General features: G+C 34.9%; 1 protein-coding gene across 1 annotated transcript in view; it reads right to left on the reverse strand.

The window, feature by feature from the left end:
* The window catches only part of LOC129225803 (nuclear hormone receptor FTZ-F1 beta-like), a 46,185-nt gene extending 39,467 nt beyond the window's left edge, over positions 1-6,718 (reverse strand). Inside the window, 1 exon segment of the mRNA XM_054860316.1 lies at positions 6,260-6,718. Within this exon segment, the coding sequence (XP_054716291.1) occupies positions 6,260-6,718 (459 nt within the window).
* Positions 6,719-22,814: the final 16,096 nt, after the last annotated feature.

Here is a 22,814-nt window from a genome sequence, read left to right on the forward strand (position 1 = left end):
ATGACTTGCATTTCTTTTCTTTTTAGCCTACTTTCCCAGTAAAAGTCAGAAAAAAGAAGAAAAAAGCATGAAAGAAGGCTTAATGCATCTTAAAAATATCGCGAAAAACAAAAAAAAAAAAGTCAAAAATAAATAAAATAATTAAATAAATATCGAAAAATTAAAAATTGGAAAGTAGGGTATTGAGATGGGCGAAAATGTCTGTCGGTCTGTCTATCTGTCTGTCAAATAACTTTTGAATGAATAGTCCGATTCGAACAAACTTTTTTTTCTTCAACAGATCTCTGCGAGGACACCTCATTCCCATATTTCACTTTTTGATTTGAGCTATTTTTTGTTCAATTTTGAACAGTTCAAAAAACTTAACATTAGCGCCTACGGGGAAATTCAAGGCAATTACCAACTGTGAGGCGAATTTGCTTCAAACAAACTTTGTAGGAAAAAGCTTTTGATGAAAAACTTGTATATAAAATATCTTTTTGATTTGAACAATTTTCCATTCAATTTTGAACAGTTCAAATCCCTTAACATTAGCGCCTACGGGGAAACTGAAAGTCAATGTAGATTCCGTACTTGAAGGTGGATTTGCTTCAAACAAATTTTGTTGGAAATGCCAAACTCCAGACTCCGAGAACTTAGGGGCACCTGACTCCGACTCCTGTGCCTCACAATTAATCGGACTCCGACTCCTCGACTTCAACTCTGACTTCGTAGCTTTGGCAAAAATTTATACACTGAGGACAAATGACTGACTCCGATTCTTGGACATTCGACTCTGACTCCTTTATCTCAAAATGAGATTGACTCCGACTCCACAGCTATGGTTTAAACTGTTAAATACTTATTGTTGATATGACTTGTTTTTATTTTCACGCTAAAGTTTTAATTTAGGTATTCAGTTTTCGACGAATAAACTCGAAGTCATTTACGTTTCTACATAAAGATATGCGCAGACGATTTTTTTTTTTTTGGACAATGAAAATTGTTTTAAGTTGACATTTTATTGTTTTTATTTATTTTGGTAAGTGCATTAATTTGTTTGAAAAATTATTTTTGGCAACAGGGGAAAAAGCAATGATTTTTTTTTAAAATTTTAATAAGCTTATTAATTTTAATTATTATTTTTTCGTTTTGAAAGCTGTTAAAGAACTTTTTTTAATGGAAAAAAGTGTATTAGCTGCTTTGTTTAAAAGGTGCCGCTATTTTATTTGTTCAGTTGTTTTTTTTTTAGATGAGTGAAGAATATTTCATTGCTAGAAATCAGCTTATGATATTAAAAAAATATGTTTGAAACAATTTGCGATTTTAGCTATTTTTGAGAATATTGATCAGGTATCAGAAAGTAGTATGGGTATATGGGAAAGTAGGCTCGTTTAGTTCTAGTCGGAACTTCTTGTTTGAATTTTGAACTATTTAAATCGGCCTTTTTATACTTCTTATTTTTAATGATTCTTTGAAATTATGTTACATAATACATCATTACTACATTAAAGGCTGTTGTATTTTGTGAAAAATAAGTACTAAGAATTATTTTTTCAAAACGTGGTATATTTTTGCTTAAAAAAGAGAGGTTTGTGCCACACAGAAGTAATAATTTTGAAAATTGATGCATTATTTCGTAGACTTTTAAAATAACTTCATTTGAAAGACTCAATTTCGATGCATAAAAAAAATGCAGTGGAATCCTCTGATAACATCTTGTCAACATTCCAATTCAAAAAATAATTTAAAACAATTCAAAACAAAATGTAGTTCCTCTTATCTTCGAAATCTCTACCCAGGAGTGTGGGAACACAATATAGAATTATTTTTTCCCACCGATCAAAACCGCCGCGAGGGAGAGTGAGTTGCGAAAAATTAAAAAGAAAAGAAAGGTAAAGTTATGGTTTAGTACCGCTCTACAGGGGAAGAAAAAGCAAAAGCCCGGTCAAGGTCACCGCAAAGCATGCAGGGAAAAAAAAAGAAGAGGGCTAACGACCGAGAAGAGTATGACTATCGCACAGGTCGAAAGGGTTCTGTTAGAACTGAGTCATAAAACAGCGATTTTTTAAAATTGCAAACAAACATAAAATTAAAATGGCTTCAGCAGCTTTTGCAGAACGCTTAATTTAGCAGTTACGAAAAACAGTAGCTGCAGCACTTAAGGAAAAAGTAAAGCAAAGAACAGGGCCGATCCTAGGGTGTCGGCCGCCCGTGTGCAAAGACCTAATGTGCCGCCCCTCAAGAGTAATTTGCATATTTTGACTAATATTTAACGTCTATATAAATCTTTCTTTAAATTTCTACGCCAAGTTCGAATTTAAAAGGGGGGGGGGACAGAAGAATGATCTTATAAAAAGGAAGAAATTTTTTCTAGTAAGAAAATCCTTAGGTACAATTTATATCTTTGAAGAAAGTAATAGATACCAAAATTTACTAGTCGTAAAAATGCATTTTATTGTAAGATAAATAAATACCTTTGTACTGTTGTAAAGAAACGAAAAGTAACAACGTACAAAAAGCACATCTGCGAATTTGTGCTTTTTATACGTTGTTACTTTTCGCATTTTATAGTCTTTCTTCGGCGATATCCGAGAAGGGACGGTGGAAAGGGAAGCGTGGGGGGAGGTGCCAGGGGTTCAGGGGAGGAGGATTGCTACAAGAAAATTATCGAAATTGACGTATGAAAAATATTTTTAGTTAAACTTTAGTTGCGTTTGGTTACAAGGACAAAAGAGTCAAGTATATTCAAGGTGCGTGGAGAAATTTTCGAAATTGACGTCAAATATCGCAATTTTAGGAACTTTTTCGAGACTTTAGGTGAAAGTAATGTTGAAGTTCTTTCCTAAAATTCTTTCAAAATTGAAATCATTTTGAACCTATTTTTTAAGACCGTAGATTAGGAAGGATCAGCGTTCTTCCGAAACTGAAATTTTATACCCGCAATTTTGAGTTACCTTTGTTGACGTTGCAAGAGGGAGGGAGATTCAATAGTCTCCCATCGAAAGATTATGGGTGCACTTGTATCCCTTTCCCCCGGTTTTTGAAAAAAAAAAGATGTTTTTTTAAAACTATTTGCTTGATATTAAAACTTTCTTAAATTATTTTTTTACGTTAAATTAATAAAATTAAAAGTAAAGCACGAAAGATATTAATCTCATGTTTATGTCCATGATTGCCGGCAGAATTGTGCACTTTCTCCCCCTGACTTTCAAAAAAAAAAAAAAATTAATTAATCAAGTAGGGAAAAGCTACAAAATACATCACAAACATTATTAATCTCACGTTTATATCCAGTACGCTTTCCGGCACTGCAATACGTCTCGCTTGCAGCACCAGTAAGGAGCTGGAAACAAATCTCATCAATTTGATTGATTTGGTTTGCTCATCGTCAAATCTCTCAATTTTGAAACTCGTCGTTTTAAAAACCCAATTTTAGATGGTTTTTGGTGATGTTGATGGAAAGAACGGTACTACGGACTCCACGGAAATGTGTAGAAATTAAAGCCTTAAAACGCGGTTATAGGCCATATTTATTGACGTTGAGGTATGGAGCTTCGGGACTCTCCCCGATCGTTTTTTTTTCCTTTTTGTTTCCAAAAAAAAAATCGATTTTTTTTAACGAAACGAAGAATTCGAAGTTTTCGAATTCTTCATTTTTTTTTAAAATAGAAATCAATTCCTTCTCCCCCTCCAATTTTCGAAATTGCAGTTGCAAAAACGCAATTGTAGACAAACTTTAAAGATTTTTACGGGAATGGGTTCTGGAGCTCTCCCCTGGATTTTTTTTTCAAAATTGAAGTCCTCACAATATTCTATGATATTATGAAAAGGGGTTCAGATACTATTCCACTTAAATTTTTCATAAGTGGCTGTTTAAAAAACCTATTTTTTGATGATATTAAAGGAAGGCGGTTCGGGGACCCTTGCCCGCATATTTTCTGAAAATGAAGTCTTAAAAACGCGATTATAGGACCATATTTGGTAACATTAGGGGCAGCAATATTTCGAAATTGAAGCTCCAAAAACGCAATTTTAAGCTGTTTTCGAATGCAATTTTCAGCGATGTTGTTAGGTATTCTGCGACTTTCCCAGGAAATTTTGTGCAACTGAAAATTTGGAAGTGAAAGTCGAGATGTTCCGTAATGTTTTTGGACGGGGCGGGGGGGGGGGGAGGAACCAGCTGACGATAACTATTGAAAGTTCTTAATTCAAAAATTTCTTTTTAAAAGAAACTGAGATTTCACCAAACATCATTATTTTTTTCGAACTAAAATCTCTTCTACCCTATTGTGTTTCTCAGATAGATTTTCATTTAACATACAATTTCAGCAAGTAAATTAAATACGTGAAGAAGTAATATTTTTTAAGGTACATTCAAAACTAAAAAAAATAGTCTAAAAGAATATGATTTCTCCTCTAAATTGTCATTACAGTACGCTAATTACTTAAAGCAAGCCGTCAAATCTTGTGCAAATGAAGGCTTCTTTTTTTTTCTTTTTTTTTTTTTTAACTGTATGTTGCTTATTTTGCATAGCCCTGAATCTCGCAAGAAGTGCATTCAAGCTATGTAAAATAAACAACATACAGGCAGGATAACTCTCTGCGAATCTACTGCAAATATTGAGGTTCAATGCGTTGGTGTTGAGGGGGGAAAACCCAGAGAATCCGCACCTCATTAATTTTTCAACTTTTTTAGAGATAATCCGCAGATTATACGCAGGACAATATGGTATAATCCATTTTTTAAAATTTTAAGCAGGTACGCACCAAAAAAAAGGAAAATAAATAGAAAATTAAACTTATTGAAAAAGTGAGGGGGCCCCGGGCCCCCTCCCACGAGCCGCCACTATTTCCAAAGATCGTCTAAAATGCGTTTTTAAGACTACAAATTCGAAAATGTTTCGGGGGAGAAACCCCCGGACCCCCTTCCCCCTTTACTTCGGAGGGGGTTACTTTTACTTATTATGCTTACGGTTGGTTTATATCAGCTTCCTCTTAAATCAGAAGTCCTATACAGTCGCCTCAGAACACAGTACTGATTACAGGCATACCACTTTGAGGCGGCGATATATGCATACGTTTGTTAAGAAAAGAGGAAAATTATTGGGAAGGTCTTTATGTTAAACTTGCGTCGCCTAGTGAAAATTCCTTAATAAATGTTCTAGTTGGAATGTGAGCTATATTGGTATTTGTAAAATTCAAAAATTTTCCAAAGCATCGTACTTTTCCAAATGAAAGAAATGAATCCTGAAGAAATGCATTGAACTGAACCAGTTCCTACTCGAAGAAAGGGCAAATGTGATGGAGAAAAGAACGAACTCCAAAATAGGATAAGTTTTTACTCTGAAACAGCATTATACCAACAAGAACTAGTCTTCATTATGAGGTATTTATTGCCTATTGTATTGATTTTCATACTCATTGTTTGAGACTGCACCGGACACTTCTCACTGTTTTGGTCAATAGAGGAAGTTGTCAAAAGTTCGATTTTCCAATACCAACCACAGGGAAAAAATTTTTATGTCCTGTGGCCCGATTCTTGTGGCGTGTCCTTGTGGTACCTGTTAAGTCCGATTATCTTTGGAGTTGTCCCCCCTTTAACTCTCTAGGCGTTGTATCCCAATTTCGTACACTAAGATGAAAGAAAGGAAAATGTTACTTTCCCCTCTCACAGAAACAAACAAAAGAATTTTTCAATGTTCCTATTACAGACTAGTTTTTAGCAGTCAAAACTGACATCCAGATGACATTAAGACAAACAGAACTGCTTAGGGGAATTCAATGGAGCTATCTGGCAACCAAGTTAAAAGTCTCCAAAAAAATATCTTTGACCCAATCCCAATTAATTCGAACACTATTGTACGTTCCCGGCAGCAAAAACAGAGCGAGGATGCGAAGTTCGACATAGATTCTTGAGAAAATCTGCAGACTACTCCTTAAGTTGGTGTGAAAAATATAAAAAATAGAGAAAAAAAATTAAATTCTAATAATCGAAGTTTTTTTGCTGGGATATAATTCATACGTATCATGCAAAGCTTTTTCGTTTATCGTTTACCATCTTATTTTTCTGCATTCCTCAATGCTGATTTATATTTTACGATAAATGGAAAGTCGATTTATCTCACAATATTTATGAGGTTTTAAATCTGTGTCGAAGACTTTAAAAAAAATTCTGTTCCTGAGGATACGTTTAGATTTCAGCATGCTTTTTCAAATTTTATTTTAAGAGGGAATGGGCTGAAAAATGGACCTGAAAATAATCACAAAAAATAAAGACTCTCACCTTTACAACCCGTGTCACGCTGTTGTGATGTTCTTCGTCCATACACATTGGACTGCTCAAAAGACGACCAGGAAGGCTAGTCGTGCTGACGACAGTTGTCAAGACATTGTGACAACCCGTGATCTGTGGTGGAGGAGGAGTGTTCCTGCTGTCCGTCAGTTCGTCATCGGACAGTTCTCCTTCCCACGACATAGGACGTTCCATGTTGTTGCCTTCCTCTTCAGTCGATGAGATACCATTGATGCCAACTATCCTCTGCTTCTTGGTGCGAAGGCTCACGGGACCATTGGCTACCACCTGCATCACTTCCACATCTTCCTCTTCTTCCACATCATGTTCCGACTTGGGAAACATTTTATGCTCACCGGGGCGGGGAGGGGAAGACGTTGGAGGGGGAGGGGGGTTGCTGCCGTCTCGGTGCTCGCCGAGAAACGTCACCTTGTCCATTGTCATCCGTGATTTTTTCAATTATTTCTCATCAACCAGTCACTACAGAGATTGTGCGAAAGTTTTACACAAGTTCACGCAGACAAGAATAGTGTGATATGCTTTCAAACGTGGTTCATAAAACCGGAACCAGTAATTGATGAGATTTAGGATAAATATTACCTATAATACTTTCAAAATAAAAAGAAATCACATCATAGATGTATAATAATGAACTACCCGCAAACTTAATGATTGTATCACAAATGTATAAATAATCAACTAAATAATGCCTATAAAAATAAGAAAAACTGGAGAGGAAACAAAGAAAACAGATTAAAATGTTTATCAATAAATAATTTTGACAAGAATCTCGTTCAAAATCGGCTGCAAGACTAAGAATCAGATTTAAACAAAAATTCTTATTTAAAAACAGATTGGAAAAGAATTACAGCACAGACGTATCACGTAAAGTAAGTTCTATGTAAAATCATAGAATTGACCGGGGAAAATATTTTTTGGAACGCTAATTCCAAAAAAAAAAAAAAAAAGGAAGAAAACTGGCCGTGAAAGATTACGTTAACAGACGCCAGCTAGAACAAAAGTTGACATCAATGGTCCCAGGGTACTTCTGTAGTATTCTGAAACCGGTGGCGGTGGCTTCTGCCACCGATATAATTCCCGTAAGGCGAGTACAATAGGCGAAGATTGTGTTCATATGCAAACCCTGTGACATTCCAATACGATGCTTCACTACTTAGTAGTGGCCTCTTCTTCATTCTCGACACAGAAAAACAACTTTTATCCTGAAAATAAAAAGAACTAAGTTAAAACACAGAGTGTATACCTAACAAATATCTTCAAAATATGCTACATTCATAACTCAATGCAAATTAAATTGTAGAGCTAAACCAATGAGCTAAACACTAATACATCGATGCATTTCCAGGTAGTTGAACGTGGTTTATTAAACAAAATAAATATCTTTAGTAATGTTGTTTTCGTTAAATATAGATATTCTACCTTTTGAAAGAGTCATCAGAACAATAACCTTTAGTTTTTTCTATTTGACTTATTGCTTTCATGTATTTCCCGTATTTTATGCTTTTTAACCCCGTCCCTTGAGAAACTTAAAATTGGGGTTTCACGAGTAATCCGTTCTTTTACCTTACGCTAATTTCAGCTCACATATTTTCAAAAAACGGTACATATTACATATTATAGGACGGCTTGAAATGGTTTTTAAAAATGTTCATTTTACACTGTTATAACCAGGGGTTCTAGACGAGTGAAAATATTCCCTCTAAGATGAAAGCATAGTGCCTGAAGGTGCAATGCAAACCAGAAAATAGAGCAGAGGAGCCAAATCAGCATGCAATCGCAGAAAGACTCATTGCGCATGCGCTTTTTGCCCTAGACATACATTCAACCACCTCAATATGGCGGACAAATGATGATTGCGTTTGTGCGTCTTTCACATTGAATGAAGTACACTATTGGATTAAAACACAACTTTTCTAGGATTAGTTATCCGGAATTACAAGTAAGTACAGCTTTTGATCACTTTGTAGCTTTTAGGGCTTTCAAACATAGTTAAGTGTTTAAAAGTGCATTTATTGCTTTTCAGTAACCGTTAGTCTTCTAGTTCCCGTTTACCGTTACTATCGTGAAATTTCCCTCATTCAAAACGCTACTAAAAATATCTCTCATTATTTTCTTGAATACTCGATAAGCAGCTTTTATTAATCACCAAAAGAACCTTAATAAAAATGTTTCTTGTGCTTCGTAGATTATAACAGAAAGCTAGCGAAAAAAAAAAACCTCTCTGTGTCTAGCTCTTTTTTTTTTTTTTTTTTTTGCTTTTTCATTCAAGTGTTAGAATCATTTCTTGTTAGCGATAGCGTTAGAAATTTCTTTTGGGTTTTTATTTAACTGGTTGAAAAACTTTATGTGCATTTTATTTTGTTACATGAAACGATTTTGTTTTTCCGTAATTGTAATATCCCTGAATATTTTTGACTCATCATGTAAATAATCCATAAGTACAGCTATGCTTCAATTTCGGAATACGTCATGTTTTAGTAAATGTATAATTTCTCACATGTTTTAAATAATTACTCGTTTTTAAATTATAATGTATTTGTGACAGATCTTTGATACCAAGTGAAGGGGTAGATATTTATTATTTTATTAATTTTTAACATTACTTTTTGTTAAAAAAAAAACATCAGAACCCTGAATTTTTTCATGTTTTTTAACGGCCCCAGAGTTATTATTCATATTATTTATTTTATGAATTTTTAAGAAAACGATAAAGATTTCACCGGTCCGCAAAGTTTTTCATTTGCTTTTACCGCGCCCGTGGGTCAAAAGAGGTTGAGAAACACTGAGTTAGAGCACGATCAGATGAATTAAAGCTATGAGCACTTCTTAACTATGTTGAAAACTCTGAAATATGATCAAATGCTGTAATTACATGTTTTATTCATTTCCAATACCGAGTTCAATGTGAAAAATGTCCAAAACGTAGAATATCATAAATCAAAACAAAACTTAAAAAAATAAAATAAAATAAATAAATAAATACACAACTGTATTCAAAAACGCACACAATACGGGGGAGGGAGGAGGAGGATCTATAGTAAGGGTGCCATTTCTCTCTCCGAAGGTTCCTTTTTCTCACTCCGGCTGTCTAGCTTTTAAAAGGTGCCTGTTTTTCACCCTATTTAGAGGTGCGATTTCGGCTCCGTATTGGGTGCTGTTGGTGAAAAGCGTTTCTCCCCTGAAAGGTGCCTAATGCATCCTGTAGTTTTAACAGTGTAGGAAGGATTTATATTTGAACAGTGTTTAAAAAAAAAAAATATATATATAAGAAAAATCAGAATTTTGAAAGAAAAGAAAAATACCCCTACTGAATTCCTAAAGCCTTTTTATGTAGTCCAGCAGGTAACCCGCTTTTTAATCAGCTCAGCAGGACCGCAACGCAGACCATTACTGCCGTGGGCAGGTAAAGGGGGCAGTAGCTGACCATTTTTATTTTTCTTCTTCTTTTTTTTTTTTTTTTTTTGTCTACTTGTACGTTATTTCTTGTACGTTAGCTTTATTGTACAAACTTGTCTGTTTAGTTTCCATCGAAAAAAAAAAAAAAGACGCGAAAAGAACGTCTAATTCCAATATTTCCCCAATGTTCATATTGAATTCACGCGTTTATTCAAACTACATATCTCGAAAACTCATTTCTGCGAGCAGACTGCCGTTAACGCAAATTTTCTGCACAAAGCTGCAGATTTCTGCATGAAAACTGCACTTTTTTCAACGGTAAATCATCAAATCTTAAAATACCTTAAGAATTCTTTAAGATATCTGAAAATATAAATCTACAGATTTTTTGAAGGAAACGCAGTACATTTGGTACACACTGCACTTTTGAAAATTTTAGAGAAGGAGGAGATGATTTTAAACCAACGAGGGCACGACTGATTTAGCTGTGGATTTCAAAATAAATTGCTGAAATTACTTTGGAGATGACAAAGATGGATTATCCCTATTGCATATTTCAATTTTCAGACAATTTAGCTAGACGTACCCTCTCCCCTCCCACCCCCAAAAAAGACATCCTCCAGATGTTGCAGAGCACCCAAATTCCTCCAAAATAGAAAGATCCTTATTAAGAATGAGACAATAGCCTTGTACAAAAATCGCCAAAAATATTCGAACTGCGCACTCAGCGGCAACTCTCACCCCCGCCCCTCCATTTTTGGGCACCATTGATTTAATAATTATTATTACACTAAATTGCTGGAATGCTTTTCTAGATGGCCAATGACTAATCTATTTTGCCCGACTTAATATACAGACATTTTAGCCAGGGTTACAACCTCCCACAAATGTTGCATAGCACCGTCCCCCTAAAAGTAGCAAGACCATCCAAAAGAATAAGACAAAAACCAAGTTTAAAAATCATCTTGAAAAATAAAGCTGCGCATTTTGCGCCATGACCCCCCTCCCTCCTCCTCTAAAATGTTCAAGAGCGCACCATGATCTTCCCTCCCACTTCTTGAGAGACCACCCCCTTGTTATTTCGCAAAACAGGAAAAAACAAGCCCACATACGTATAAATACATTATTCTCATGACATAATTGCAATAAAAATACATGAATGTAAATGCACATACGTGTAAATACATTATTCTCATGACATATTGCAATAAAAATACATGAATATAAATGCACATACGTGTAAATACATTATTCTCATGACATTATAATTGCAATAAAAATACATGAATGTAAATGCCCCCCCCCCCCCACCTTAAAGTAACTAATGTAATCGTATCAGCACCACAATTTGTTTCGTCCGAAAATGTCTGGTTTTGAAACACGGGTCGAGCCAAATGTGCAGCGTTTTCCTCAAAATATCTGCAGATTTAGAATTTTGTAAGAATTCTGAAGGTATTTCAAGGATTTGAGGATTTATCTTCCAAAAAAGTGTAGTTCTCATGCAGAAATCTGCAGTTTTTGTGCAGAAAATATGCGTTCTTTGACCAACCGCCATGCCATCTCGCCTGGTCCCTTACCTGCCTTGATGGCAGATCGGGCGATTAATGCAGTGGCATACCTGCATGGGCGACACCCGGTATTGTAACGTATTGTAAGTGTGGGGGGATGGAATCTATGACAGATGACAGAAAGAGGAATGGTGCGATATAAATTATGATTGCCGATAAAAACAAAAAGCAATTCAACTAATACAATGTACAGTATAACTTCGATTTAACGGTACCCGATTTCAAGATTTCCTCAATTTAATGATACATTTCACTGGTCCGGAATTGACTGTATTATATGTCTATGCTCCTTGATTTAACGATAACTTTTTCCAGTCCCTTGACCATCGTTTAATCGGGGTTACAATGCATTTCATTAACGTAACGAACAAATTCATAGTTTGATCTCTCAAAGGTTCACGTAATGTGAAAAAAAGTAATATATTTTTTTTAATCCTCAGTTATGGCAATGAAATAAAGATCAATATTCATTTCAAAGAGCAATTGAATGAAGGACATTTTTTGCCAGTCCGTCTTTTGCCAACACAAATAAGCTCGATGGTTTGCCCAAGCGAGAGCATGCCACGTATACCTTTACGTGTGACAAACATGGCGTGTCTAAATCTATGTCGCAGACATACATTGCTTGTTTTTGCGACTTATTAATTGTGCTTGTGAATGTCAATCTAATAGTAAAATAAACGCGTTTGAGTTCAATTAGCATGACTGTATTATTGAAAATTGCATAAAAATCGGTCAAGCCGTTTGGGAGGAGTTCAAACAAAAACACCATGACATGAGATTTTATGTATTAGTTAAAAAAAAATTTGTTGCCATCTTGTTTGTCTACAAATGAAATGTTTAATCAATTTACCCAAGGGTTTTACAGTAATTTTGAACAGTAGAGTTTACAATGATTTTCAACAATAGCTTTCTAATTATTTTCAAAAAAAAAAAAAAAAAAAAATGTGTAGGGCCACCTTGACTATCTAGCAGTATGAAATATACTTCATGACCTATTCTCATACCTATCAAATACACGTAAAAAATTTCATAAAAATAGGTAGAGCCGTTTTCGGAAGAGTTCAAACACTAACACTGTGACAGGAGATTTTTATATCTATACTAATAATACAAAGCTGAAGAGTTTGTTTGTTTGAACGCGCGAATTTCAGGAACTACTGGTTCGAATTGAAAGATTCTTTTTGTGTTGAATAGTTCATTTATTAAGGAAAGCTATAGGCTATTTTTTTTTAATCAAACTGACCAAAATATTCGTAATTGCAAATTAAATGCTTAATTAATTGTTTAGTTCTATGAATTCCTAACAGATGGCGAAGTAAGTTAACTCATTGAGAGGGGGATGGCCGAAAGTGTCGATAGCTGCGAGGAGCCATGCCCATGCTACATTGTTGTGGTCAGCGAACTGATTTTTGAATGCGGTTTTTTTTCCCCGATATTCAAGTACATAATTTGATTTTGTAGGATTTTTCTATTTGGTTTTGTTTTCCTTATTTCTTTGACGTTTGCTTTTGTTCTCATAGTTGAAGATAGTAACTTATCTAAGTAAATAATTTGATTTGTCGTATTATTCAATTGTGATTGTGTTCTTCAAAACGTTTTTATTACAGTACTACCCGGTCGAAACCCGGACAGAGTGCCGGGAACCCGGCTAGTATTAGACGAAAACATGAAATTCATGCAATTTTCAGAAACAACTACATTTGTGTAATAACGAAATTTTAAGTGGGCTAATGTGTAAAAGACAAATAACAGGGTGGCGACAGGAACTGTGAAAAAAAGTTCCCTGACTTTTCCCTGATTTCCCTGACATTAAGTTCAAATTTCCCTGATTCACGTTACCAATGACATAATAGTTTTCTTTCTTTGCTCTACTTGAAATCCATTGTATGTTTGAATAAATTGAAGTATTTTAAACGTTTTAAGTTGTGTAACTTGTTGAACTAAAGATATAATTTTAAAAGATGCTACCTTTTTAATAAAATGGTTTTAAAAAAAAAAACCTATCAAGTCAATTTTTTTTTGAGAAAAAAACCCCTACAAAACAGTATATTAAATTTTTCTACAATGGAAAGATTATAAAAAAATTAAAAAAAAAAAAAAATACTTTACTTCCAGAAACCACTTAGCAATAGAATTGTAAGAAACTATTAAAATTACTCTTAAAAAGAGATGTGTATTTATGATAGAACTAAAAAGTAATTGAAATTATTTTGAACTAAGTTTTCAAACAGTATAATAATTGTTGCAAGTATAAAAAGTAATGGTGAAAGAATAGAAGTAATGTAGTTATTCTTATATAACTAATTGACACATTTATGCAAAACAGATGAAACCATTTGACATCCATTCATAGGGAGCTTTTCTCTAATCAAGAACATAGGTTTTAATGAATGAATACAGCATTTTAACAATAAAAAAATAAAGATATTTACTTAAGTATATAAGTTAACTCTGTTTCAAATGATTTCAGTATGTAACGAAAAAAAAAATCTTAGATTGCTTTTGCAACAAACAACTTTGAAATGCAAGAAAAAAAAAAGCAATTAGTTAATTTCAAAATATATAAAAGAAGAATACAACTTGATTATAAAATTGAAGAATCACTTAAGTCTGAAGAAAAGAAAACCTTTATAATCTGCTGTGACAACAAATAGTGTGACGGCAAAAAACAAAGCTTTTTTAAATTGAAAGTTCAATTTTAGCAATAAAAATAAAAACGCGAAGAAGTAATAACTTTTAAGCTTTTATAGTATTAATTCAAAAACCAAAGATTTCTTCTTGAAATCGTGATTACAGTGCGCTAATTACTTCGAGACAATGGAATAAAAGCAAAGGAGCTAAGGCATTAATGAAGGCTTCCTCTTTGCCTGTATGGTTGTTTATTTTACGTAGCATTGAAAGAGTAAAAGAAAAATTCAAGCTAGGTAAAATAAACAACCTAACAGACACAGAAGCAATCTTCGAAAGTTTATCCTGTGGTTAATAAGTAAGATTCAATACTTTGACGTTGAGGGAAAAAGATGCACAAATATGCGGCAGCGTATAATCGCACCTCAGTAATTTTACTTTTTTTTTTTTTTTGAACAGATAATTGGCAGAAAATGCGTAGGGAATAAAAGTACTTAATTTTTTAAAGCAAAAAAATTTTTTTTACTTTATAAAATCAATTTTCCCTGATTTTTTGTTATTTTTTCAAAATTCCCTGATATTTCTCTGACTTTTCCCTGATTAATAAAGTTCCCTGACTTTTCCCTGATCTCCCTGATCTGTCGCCACCCTGAATAACTAGTATGTTGTGGCCATCACAAAACTTTCTTCTGTATCTTTTTTATAGTTTTGATCCCTTCCCATGCTTGACGAGGAAGCAGTATTCCCAACAAAAACGAAATTACACACGCCAAACCTTGGCGACCATCCCAATTCCCAATTTACCTCAAAATCAAAGCAAAGAATGAAAACTGAAAATTATTTTAAAAGCCTTGCTTAAAATAATTACAAAAATTTATTTGTTAACAAACACAAGATGGCAACAGTTAAAAAAGTTGTAATCATTGCGATTTTCTGGTCATTTTCCAACAATTAAAATCACGCGAAATACGAAGACGACAGTCGATCTTGATTTATCTTTCGTATATTTTGTTGCATTTATAAAGTTATTTTTATTCACACAGAAAAAAAAAGCCGCCCATGGAGCGATTGGCATCAAAATTGAACCAACGCCTATTTACATATGAATTCACATTTATTCCGAATTTCATCCAGAACGTAGCATTACTTCTTGAGATATGGCACTCACAATGGAAAAAAAAAAACGTTGGATTGCGCCCACCCCCTTTTCAGCTATTGACGCCAAAATAGAATCAGCTCTTTTACCCTCTAAGGGCTATTTGTCGATAAATTTTTGTCTGATTATGTTCATTATTTCTTGAGATACAGCAGTCACAATTGACGACAAAAAAACGTTCTATAGCTCAACCCCCGTTTGAGCTATCAACACCAAAATTGAATCAGCTCCTGTACCTATTAAGGGCGACATATGGACCAAATTTTGTTTGATGCCGCCAGTTACTTCTTGGGGAATAGTAGGCACGCATAACTTAAGAAACGTCCCATTGCTCCACCCCCCTCGGAGGAATTCGTGCCAAAAACTAATGGGCACAAGTTCACGTAGGGGGCACATATGTGTACAAATTTCGTTTGAATTCATGCGGTAGTTTTTGCTGTAGAGCAGCCACAAAAAACTGGTCACACACATACGTGACACACACACACACACAGACAGACATTTTCCAAAAATAGCCGAAATAGACTCAGCACACCTCAAAATGTTCGAATCCGTCAAAATTCCAAAATTTGCACGAATCCAATGCTTTCTTCTATACATTAGATATAGAAGAAAGTAAAAATGGGGTGGTCCAGGTGTTTTCCCGCCGGAAAATTTTCAAACTTGTAGTCTTAAAAATGCATTTTAGTTTCATATTTTTCAAAAACTTGCAATTCCACTTTGGGTGTCACCCTTCAGACGGGAAAAACCCGGGGCGTACCGCTGCACCCCCCCCCCCCGTAGCAACGCCACTGTATATATGTACTTTCTCTTCATGCAGTTTTTTTTAACTAGTGATACCCGCACGGCTTTGCCCGTAATAGAAAAATCAAAAGGCCTTTTGGTTCGCCTGTATATTTACAAATAATGTATGGTGAATTTTCTCGCCAGTTGGCTTTTACCCATCTTAAGGTTCCACGTTATGATAATTTCGTATCTCGCCAATCGGCTTCTGCTAATGTTACGGTTCCACGTTATGATAATTTCGTAATTTACTCGTCCATCTTATATTTTTTTTTTCTTAAAATTGGAATAGAAAAGGAACCACATCGAATTTTCGAAAAATCGCTTCGAGGTGTACACCCCCATGCTACATATTAACTTTGTGCCAAATTTCATGAAAATCGGTCGAACGGTTTAGGCGCTATGCGCGTCACAGACATCCTACAGACATCTAGACATCCAGACATCCTCCGGACAGAGAGACTTTCAGCTTTATTATTAGTGACTAGTGATAATCGCACGGCTTCGCCCGCAATAGAAAAATCAAAAGGTCTTTTGGTTCGCCTGTATATTTACAAATAATGTATAGTGAATTTTTCTCGCCAGTTGGCTTGCACCGACATTACGGTTCCACGTTATGATAATTTCGTATCTCGCCAATTGGCTTGTGCCCATGTTACGGTTCCACGTTACGATAATTTCGTAATTTATGATACTTTTTTTCTTAAAATTGGAATAAAAAAAGAACCATATCGAATTTTCGAAAAATCGCTTCGAGGTGCACACTCCCATGCTACATACTAACTTTGTGCCAAATTTCATGAAAATCGGCCGAACGGTTTAGGCGCTATGCGCGTCACAGACATCCTACAGACATCCTACAGATATCCTACAGACATCCAGACATCCTCCGGACAGAGAGACATTCTGCTTTATTATTAGTAAAAAAGATGTACCTTATAATCGCCTTTTTTGTGTTTCTTGATGTAATATAGCAGGAGAAGGTTGTAATAGTATTCTCTGGATCATTGGGGGCTATTCACGAATTACGTTAGGATGATTTAGGCAATTTTCGACCCCCCTGCGTTAGTATCGCCGGGCCCCTAGTTTCCAAAAAGCATGGCATGGCGTTTCGTCGGATCTGCTAAGAGCTGATTAGTTAGATTGCACAATCGATCGCTTGACAAGCAGTTGATCTACAAAGTCAAACGTTTTTATAGATCGACTTGATACCTAAAGGGGTATAATTGTTTTTTTACAGTTAGAAAGCTCCCAATTTCAAATGTTGCCTGAGCCCTTAAGTCGTTTGTGTGAAACTTCGTGAATTAAGATTATTATGAATTAAATTAATTTTTTTTTTTTTTTTTCATTTAACAAGTAAGACTAAAAAACGAAATATATAAAAAAATTAAAAACTAAACAAACACGTTCTTGTAGCAAAATAAAACTAAAAAGTGAAAAATAACCAGTGAATGTAAAATATGTTCATCAGCGAGAGGATGTCATACAGCTAAGTGTGACTTATTTTTACTTTCTTCTATATCTAATATATAGAAGAACTAGCTGCGTTGCCCGGCTTTGCCCGGTCTACCTTGAAAATAAAAATTGTGTCAAGTGACGTATATTCAACAATTCGGCGTAAAAAATAAATAAAAAAAACAGCATGATTTCCCTTCCAAACAATGATGACACATATTAAAATACTTTTAAGAAATTAAATCCAGAAAGATGGATTTAAAATGCGTAACCATAGAAACACAAAATAAAATAAGTTTAAGGAATTAAAATGCGAAAGAAAATGGTTCACAATTTGAATGGAATCGAGATTTCTTAAACTTGATTTTAAAAAAGGCTTATAACTTTTTTCCCTTTCGAGATAAAAGCTTATTTTTTCGACCATAGGTCGAGTTAGATCTGGAGTAAAAAAGGTCGCTTTTTCCAATAGCGTCAAAAAGAAAGACTGTGGGACAATTCCTTCACTTTTTATTGATTTATTTAATGAAGAAAGTAGTGCCTAAATTTCAGCTAAGCCTAAAAAAATTCGAGCTAAAAATGCAAATAACTCCCGCCGTAATAAAGTTAGAGCATTGAAACAAATTGCGTAGAACGCGGCAAATTCTACCCTTTCTAACGATATGTAATATTAATATGTGCAAGTAATTTTTTACCCCCATATTTGTGAATTTATGTGAACATTGGACGTAAATTGGAATAAAAAAAGAGCTATTTATCGAATTTTATTTGAACTGGTCTGCAAACCTTTTCAAGACTTAAAGGAACAACCTGTGAAAACTTCAGCGCAATCGGTCGGGTAGTTCTCGAGTTTTGCGAGTTCAAACACACAGACGCTTTTTGGAGACTGTATTTTATACTAGGTAGAGATTTTAATAAGAGAAGTATTGGATTCGCGCAAATTTTCGAATTTCGAATTTTGATTGGATTCGAACGTTTTAAGGTGTACTGAGTTTATTTCGACCATTTTTGGAAAATGTCTGCCTGTCCGTATGTGTGTGACCAGTTTTTTGTGGCCACTCTACAGCAAAAACTACCGCATGAAATCGAACGAAATTTGGTGCACATATGTGCCCCTATGTGAACTTGTGCCCATTAGTTTTTTGGCACGAATTCCTCCGAGGGGGGTGGAGCAATGTGACGTTTCTTAAGTTATGCGTGCCTACTATTCCCCAAGAAGTAACTGGCGGCATCAAACAAAATTTGGTCCATATGTTGCCCTTAATAGGTACAGGAGCTGATTCAATTTTGGTGTCAATAGCTATAGCTCAAACGGGGGTTGAGCTATAGAACGTTTTTTGTCGTCAATTGTGACTGCTGTATCTCAAGAAATAATGAACGGAATCAGAAAAAAATTTATCGACAAATAGCCCTTAGAGGGTAAAAGAGCTGATTCTATTTTGGCGTCAATAGCCGAAAAGGGGGTGCACAATCGAACGTTTTTTTTTTTTTTTCATTGTGAGTGCCATATCTCAAGAAGTAATGCTACGCTCTAGATGAAATATGGAATAAATGTGAATCCACATGAAAACAGGAGTTCGTTCAATTTTGGCGCCAATCGTTCCAAAGGCGGGGAGGAGGGGTGATTTTTTTGAGCAATCACGATTGCTTATTTTTGCTTTCATTTGACTGTTTTGATGTGCTATCATTTTATTTTCCCGCCAGCACCCTCTGCAGCATCACCGTCTACCGGCTCCTCACGATGCTGCTCCTACAGCGAAAACCGTCTCCAGGTTGTAACCATAACCTACACATTCGCGCATACATATACAACTACACACACACACACCACACATATACCTACACTCATACACCTACACATACACACACAACTACCCACACATTCATGTCTGCACACAGACACAAACACATATGCCTACACACACATACACATACCCCGCACCCACGCACACAAGCACTCATACACACAACTACCCACACACTCATGCCTGCACACAGACCCAAACTCAAGTTTTGGCGTGGGTAATTTTGTTTTTGTTGGAAATATTGCTTCTATCGTCAAGCATAGGGAGGGAACAGAATTATAAGAAAGATATAGAAGAAAGTTTCGTGATGGCCACAACATACTATTTTAAAATTAGCTTAAAATAATAGGAATAAAATAATTGACCAAACAATCAACTTTAAACCAAAAATATGACGTATCGTTAGCTTACACTTTAGCGCTTTGCATTGCTGCAAAATCCTTGCCAAAATGTTAAACCAAAGCACTCCAAGTTTTTTTTCTTTTTTTTTTTTTTTTTTTTGTATCAAAATGTCTCTGTCGTTGTTTTCAACTGTAGCAATATGCAGAAAGGTTTTTGTTTAAATCTTCAATAAGATTCAATCTACTTTCGGCCGGTAAGTGTAAGATAGTTGCAGTCGTTTTTGTGCGGATGCAACTACTTTTTGGAAATTTCATCGTTGGGGGGGATTTTTCGTATAAGTGGTCTCACATGATCAGAAGAGAGAAAAAAGGCCGGTTCTGCTGCAACAGGTGGAGAGTGGAGGTGCCGAGCTTCCTTCCCTTTCCCTGCCACGCCCCCTGCTTTTTTCGAGGTGAGTTGTTTTTCAAAGTTTATACTTTTCGAATAGAAACACTTTTTCAGCTTCGGTTTCTTGCGACTCCTCGCGGGGAACAATAGAATTACTATACCACTGTTGCAGCAAAAAATTAATTATTAATTCAGAACTCTTTTTACCGAAAAAGTACATTTGAAAATAACGATTTTTCATGCATTCTAGAATTTTATCATATTTGTGTTTTTAAAATATCTGCAATGATATTTACGATTTTTTAATGAAGTAATAAGAAAGAAGGTTGTAAGTGTGACGTATTTGCGCTTCTGCCTGTGGCACTGTAGTTCTTAAAACGGACAAACCAATTTGATAATTTTTTTTTTTTTTTTTTTGTTCGAAAGAAGACTTGATCGTGAGTGCTCTTATCTTTTATTGTTATAAAATATAAAAATTAAAAACTTGAAACAGCGGTTTTTCGCAATGAAAATATACTTGTACATTCAACATATTAATACTAATCGGAACAACGAAATTTCTGCGTCTGATGGAATTTGTTTGGAACTTCCAAGTTGTAGAACATGAACTTTTAAAGCAGATTTTCAATACAATTTGAAATTTTAAGACAGTTGTAACGATGTCGTAGTTGGCCGACAAGGAAAGAAAGTTCAAAGATTTAAACTTTTTATCTGTTTCTCATTTCTGCTTGTTGACAAATAAAATACATGTAATTCTTTTTTGCATATTGGATGGGCTAGTAAAAGAGTTCCAGTATTTCCTCTTGATTCTGCTTTTGCGACAATAAAATGTTACTAATTGTGACTCATCTTTCTTTTTCCGCGTTTTTGATGTCATCTGAAAAAAAGAATTACGTACATCACTTTTTAAACAGCACGGTTAGGGAACGAATTTTATGTTAAATATGAAAATCTTGAATTATTCATATTTTTAATGCAATTAATTGCGCTTTTAATAAAGGTTGCTTTGGATCAACAACTAAAATTTTTAACGCATCTCAACACACTAGAACTGCAAATAATAAAAACTGGAACAGAACCATCGATACGTAAAAAAATAAAATCGATGGTAAGAATTAAAAGAGGTTTGTTTACATTTTCGACGATTCCCATTGGCTCGGCCGACATTTGGCGTAATATTCCTTTAACCGTTTACATTAAGGTCGATACTTGATTGCAGCTCTTTTTCAGTAACAATTCCTGTTTTAACTGTACCTTATCGCCATTTTATTTTAATGTGCGTATTTCAGGAATTTCCCCTATTGAATTGACACAACTGAATCGTTACCACCTTCATTAAATTTATACAGACTGAATCGTAGCGTGCTTTTAAATAAATAACTTACTCTTAAAAGAGAAAAGTTATGAAATATTTTATTGGCTGTGATGGGCGATCATTTTAATGTCAAAACTTACTTTGCCATGTCATTGCGCCAATCCAGCATTTATTTATTTATTTATTGTACGAATCCATGCATAATTATTTAGAAAAAAAAATAGATTTGTTTTAAAATAGTATCAAATTACGATTATTTTAACAATAAATAGATAAATAACATAGAGTCGGAAAAATCACCTGGAGTTGGCAATCCACAGAAAATATTTTCAAAGTAATTAATCCACGTTTATGTACACACAGTAAACACAAATAATCCTCATAAATCCGAGCAGCACTTTTTCACCTCAACACGTACACATATTTCGCTTCCGTACAGTTCCTTAGTTTTTATCAAAAAAGCGAAGCGAAAAGCGTTCGATTCAGGAAGTTTAGAACACAACAACTGCGCTAAAACTTCGGTTCGATCACTCGGCTGGCGCTTTATCTCACCACAGGCAAACTTTTGTCACCACATCGAAGGTGATGCCACCGCCGTGCTCAAAGCCGGAATGCATTCATTCCATCGCACGTGGAACGACTACGTCATCCGTGACGACACCTGCACACTGACCTTGGTACTACAGCTGACCTTGCCGCCCTGCCTGAGCGCGCCTACGGTTGCACAAACGAGACGAGCATCGACTGACGGCGGTTTTCCGCGAAACCGATTGCGATCGCGATGTTTGGCGAGTTTTTTTACTAAATTCGAAGGAAGTACCGCGAAACAATCATGCTTATGTTTTTAAATATTGATTTAACTGTGTGTTGGGCGTGGGGTGAAATTTTTCACCACAAACTTGCTTAGTTGAAGAGGAAGAACGGGAAAATTTTATGCCTAAAGACAGTGGTTTCTAATTTGCGAGGCACACTTCTCTGGGAAGGTATAGAATAATTTCAAAAGAGGGCGTGCAAATTAGGGTGGTTCAAAAATACATGTAAAAATATTTTTTTTTCTCCTAGATGACAGAACATCCTTTAATATTTTTAGATTTGTGGATAGTAATATACTGAAAGAATTTTAGCTTAATATTTCAACTGAAAGAGGGTGCTCAACCCCCTCCCTCAAACTTCTTAAGTATGGGGAGGGGGTCAAAACAATACATTGAACTGAAAAAAACAATATTACATATTATAATATACACGAGTAATATGTATATACATTGCAATAAAATAACTATTTACAAAAAAAAACCACTGGGGAAATGAAATGTTTCTAAATGCGTGACATTTTCTATGCTACGGCTAATGTTAAACTAAGGGGTCATTGAGCATCCTCTTAAAATTTGAGTAAAAAGCTAAAAGCGCGTACGGGACATAAGCAGGGAGAGCAGTTTAAGTTGACAAATTTTCTGATTGAGGATTGCAGAATTATTTCAAAAAAAAAAAAAATTCAAGTTGAAGAATGAAGAAATTTGCTGAATTTCTGCATTGTTATTTTGCAGAATTTCTGCAGATATTTTGCAGAAAAATGAAGATTTTCTGCAGTTTAATTACTTAATTTATTTATTTTTCGACTGCATTTAACCGACGTAGGACACCGATCGGTTAGTTGCCAGAGTGACCCTTTCTCCGGCAAAAATGT

The sequence above is a fragment of the Uloborus diversus genome, chromosome 1 (assembly GCF_026930045.1).
Source record: "Uloborus diversus isolate 005 chromosome 1, Udiv.v.3.1, whole genome shotgun sequence".
Lineage (NCBI taxonomy): Eukaryota > Metazoa > Arthropoda > Arachnida > Araneae > Uloboridae > Uloborus > Uloborus diversus.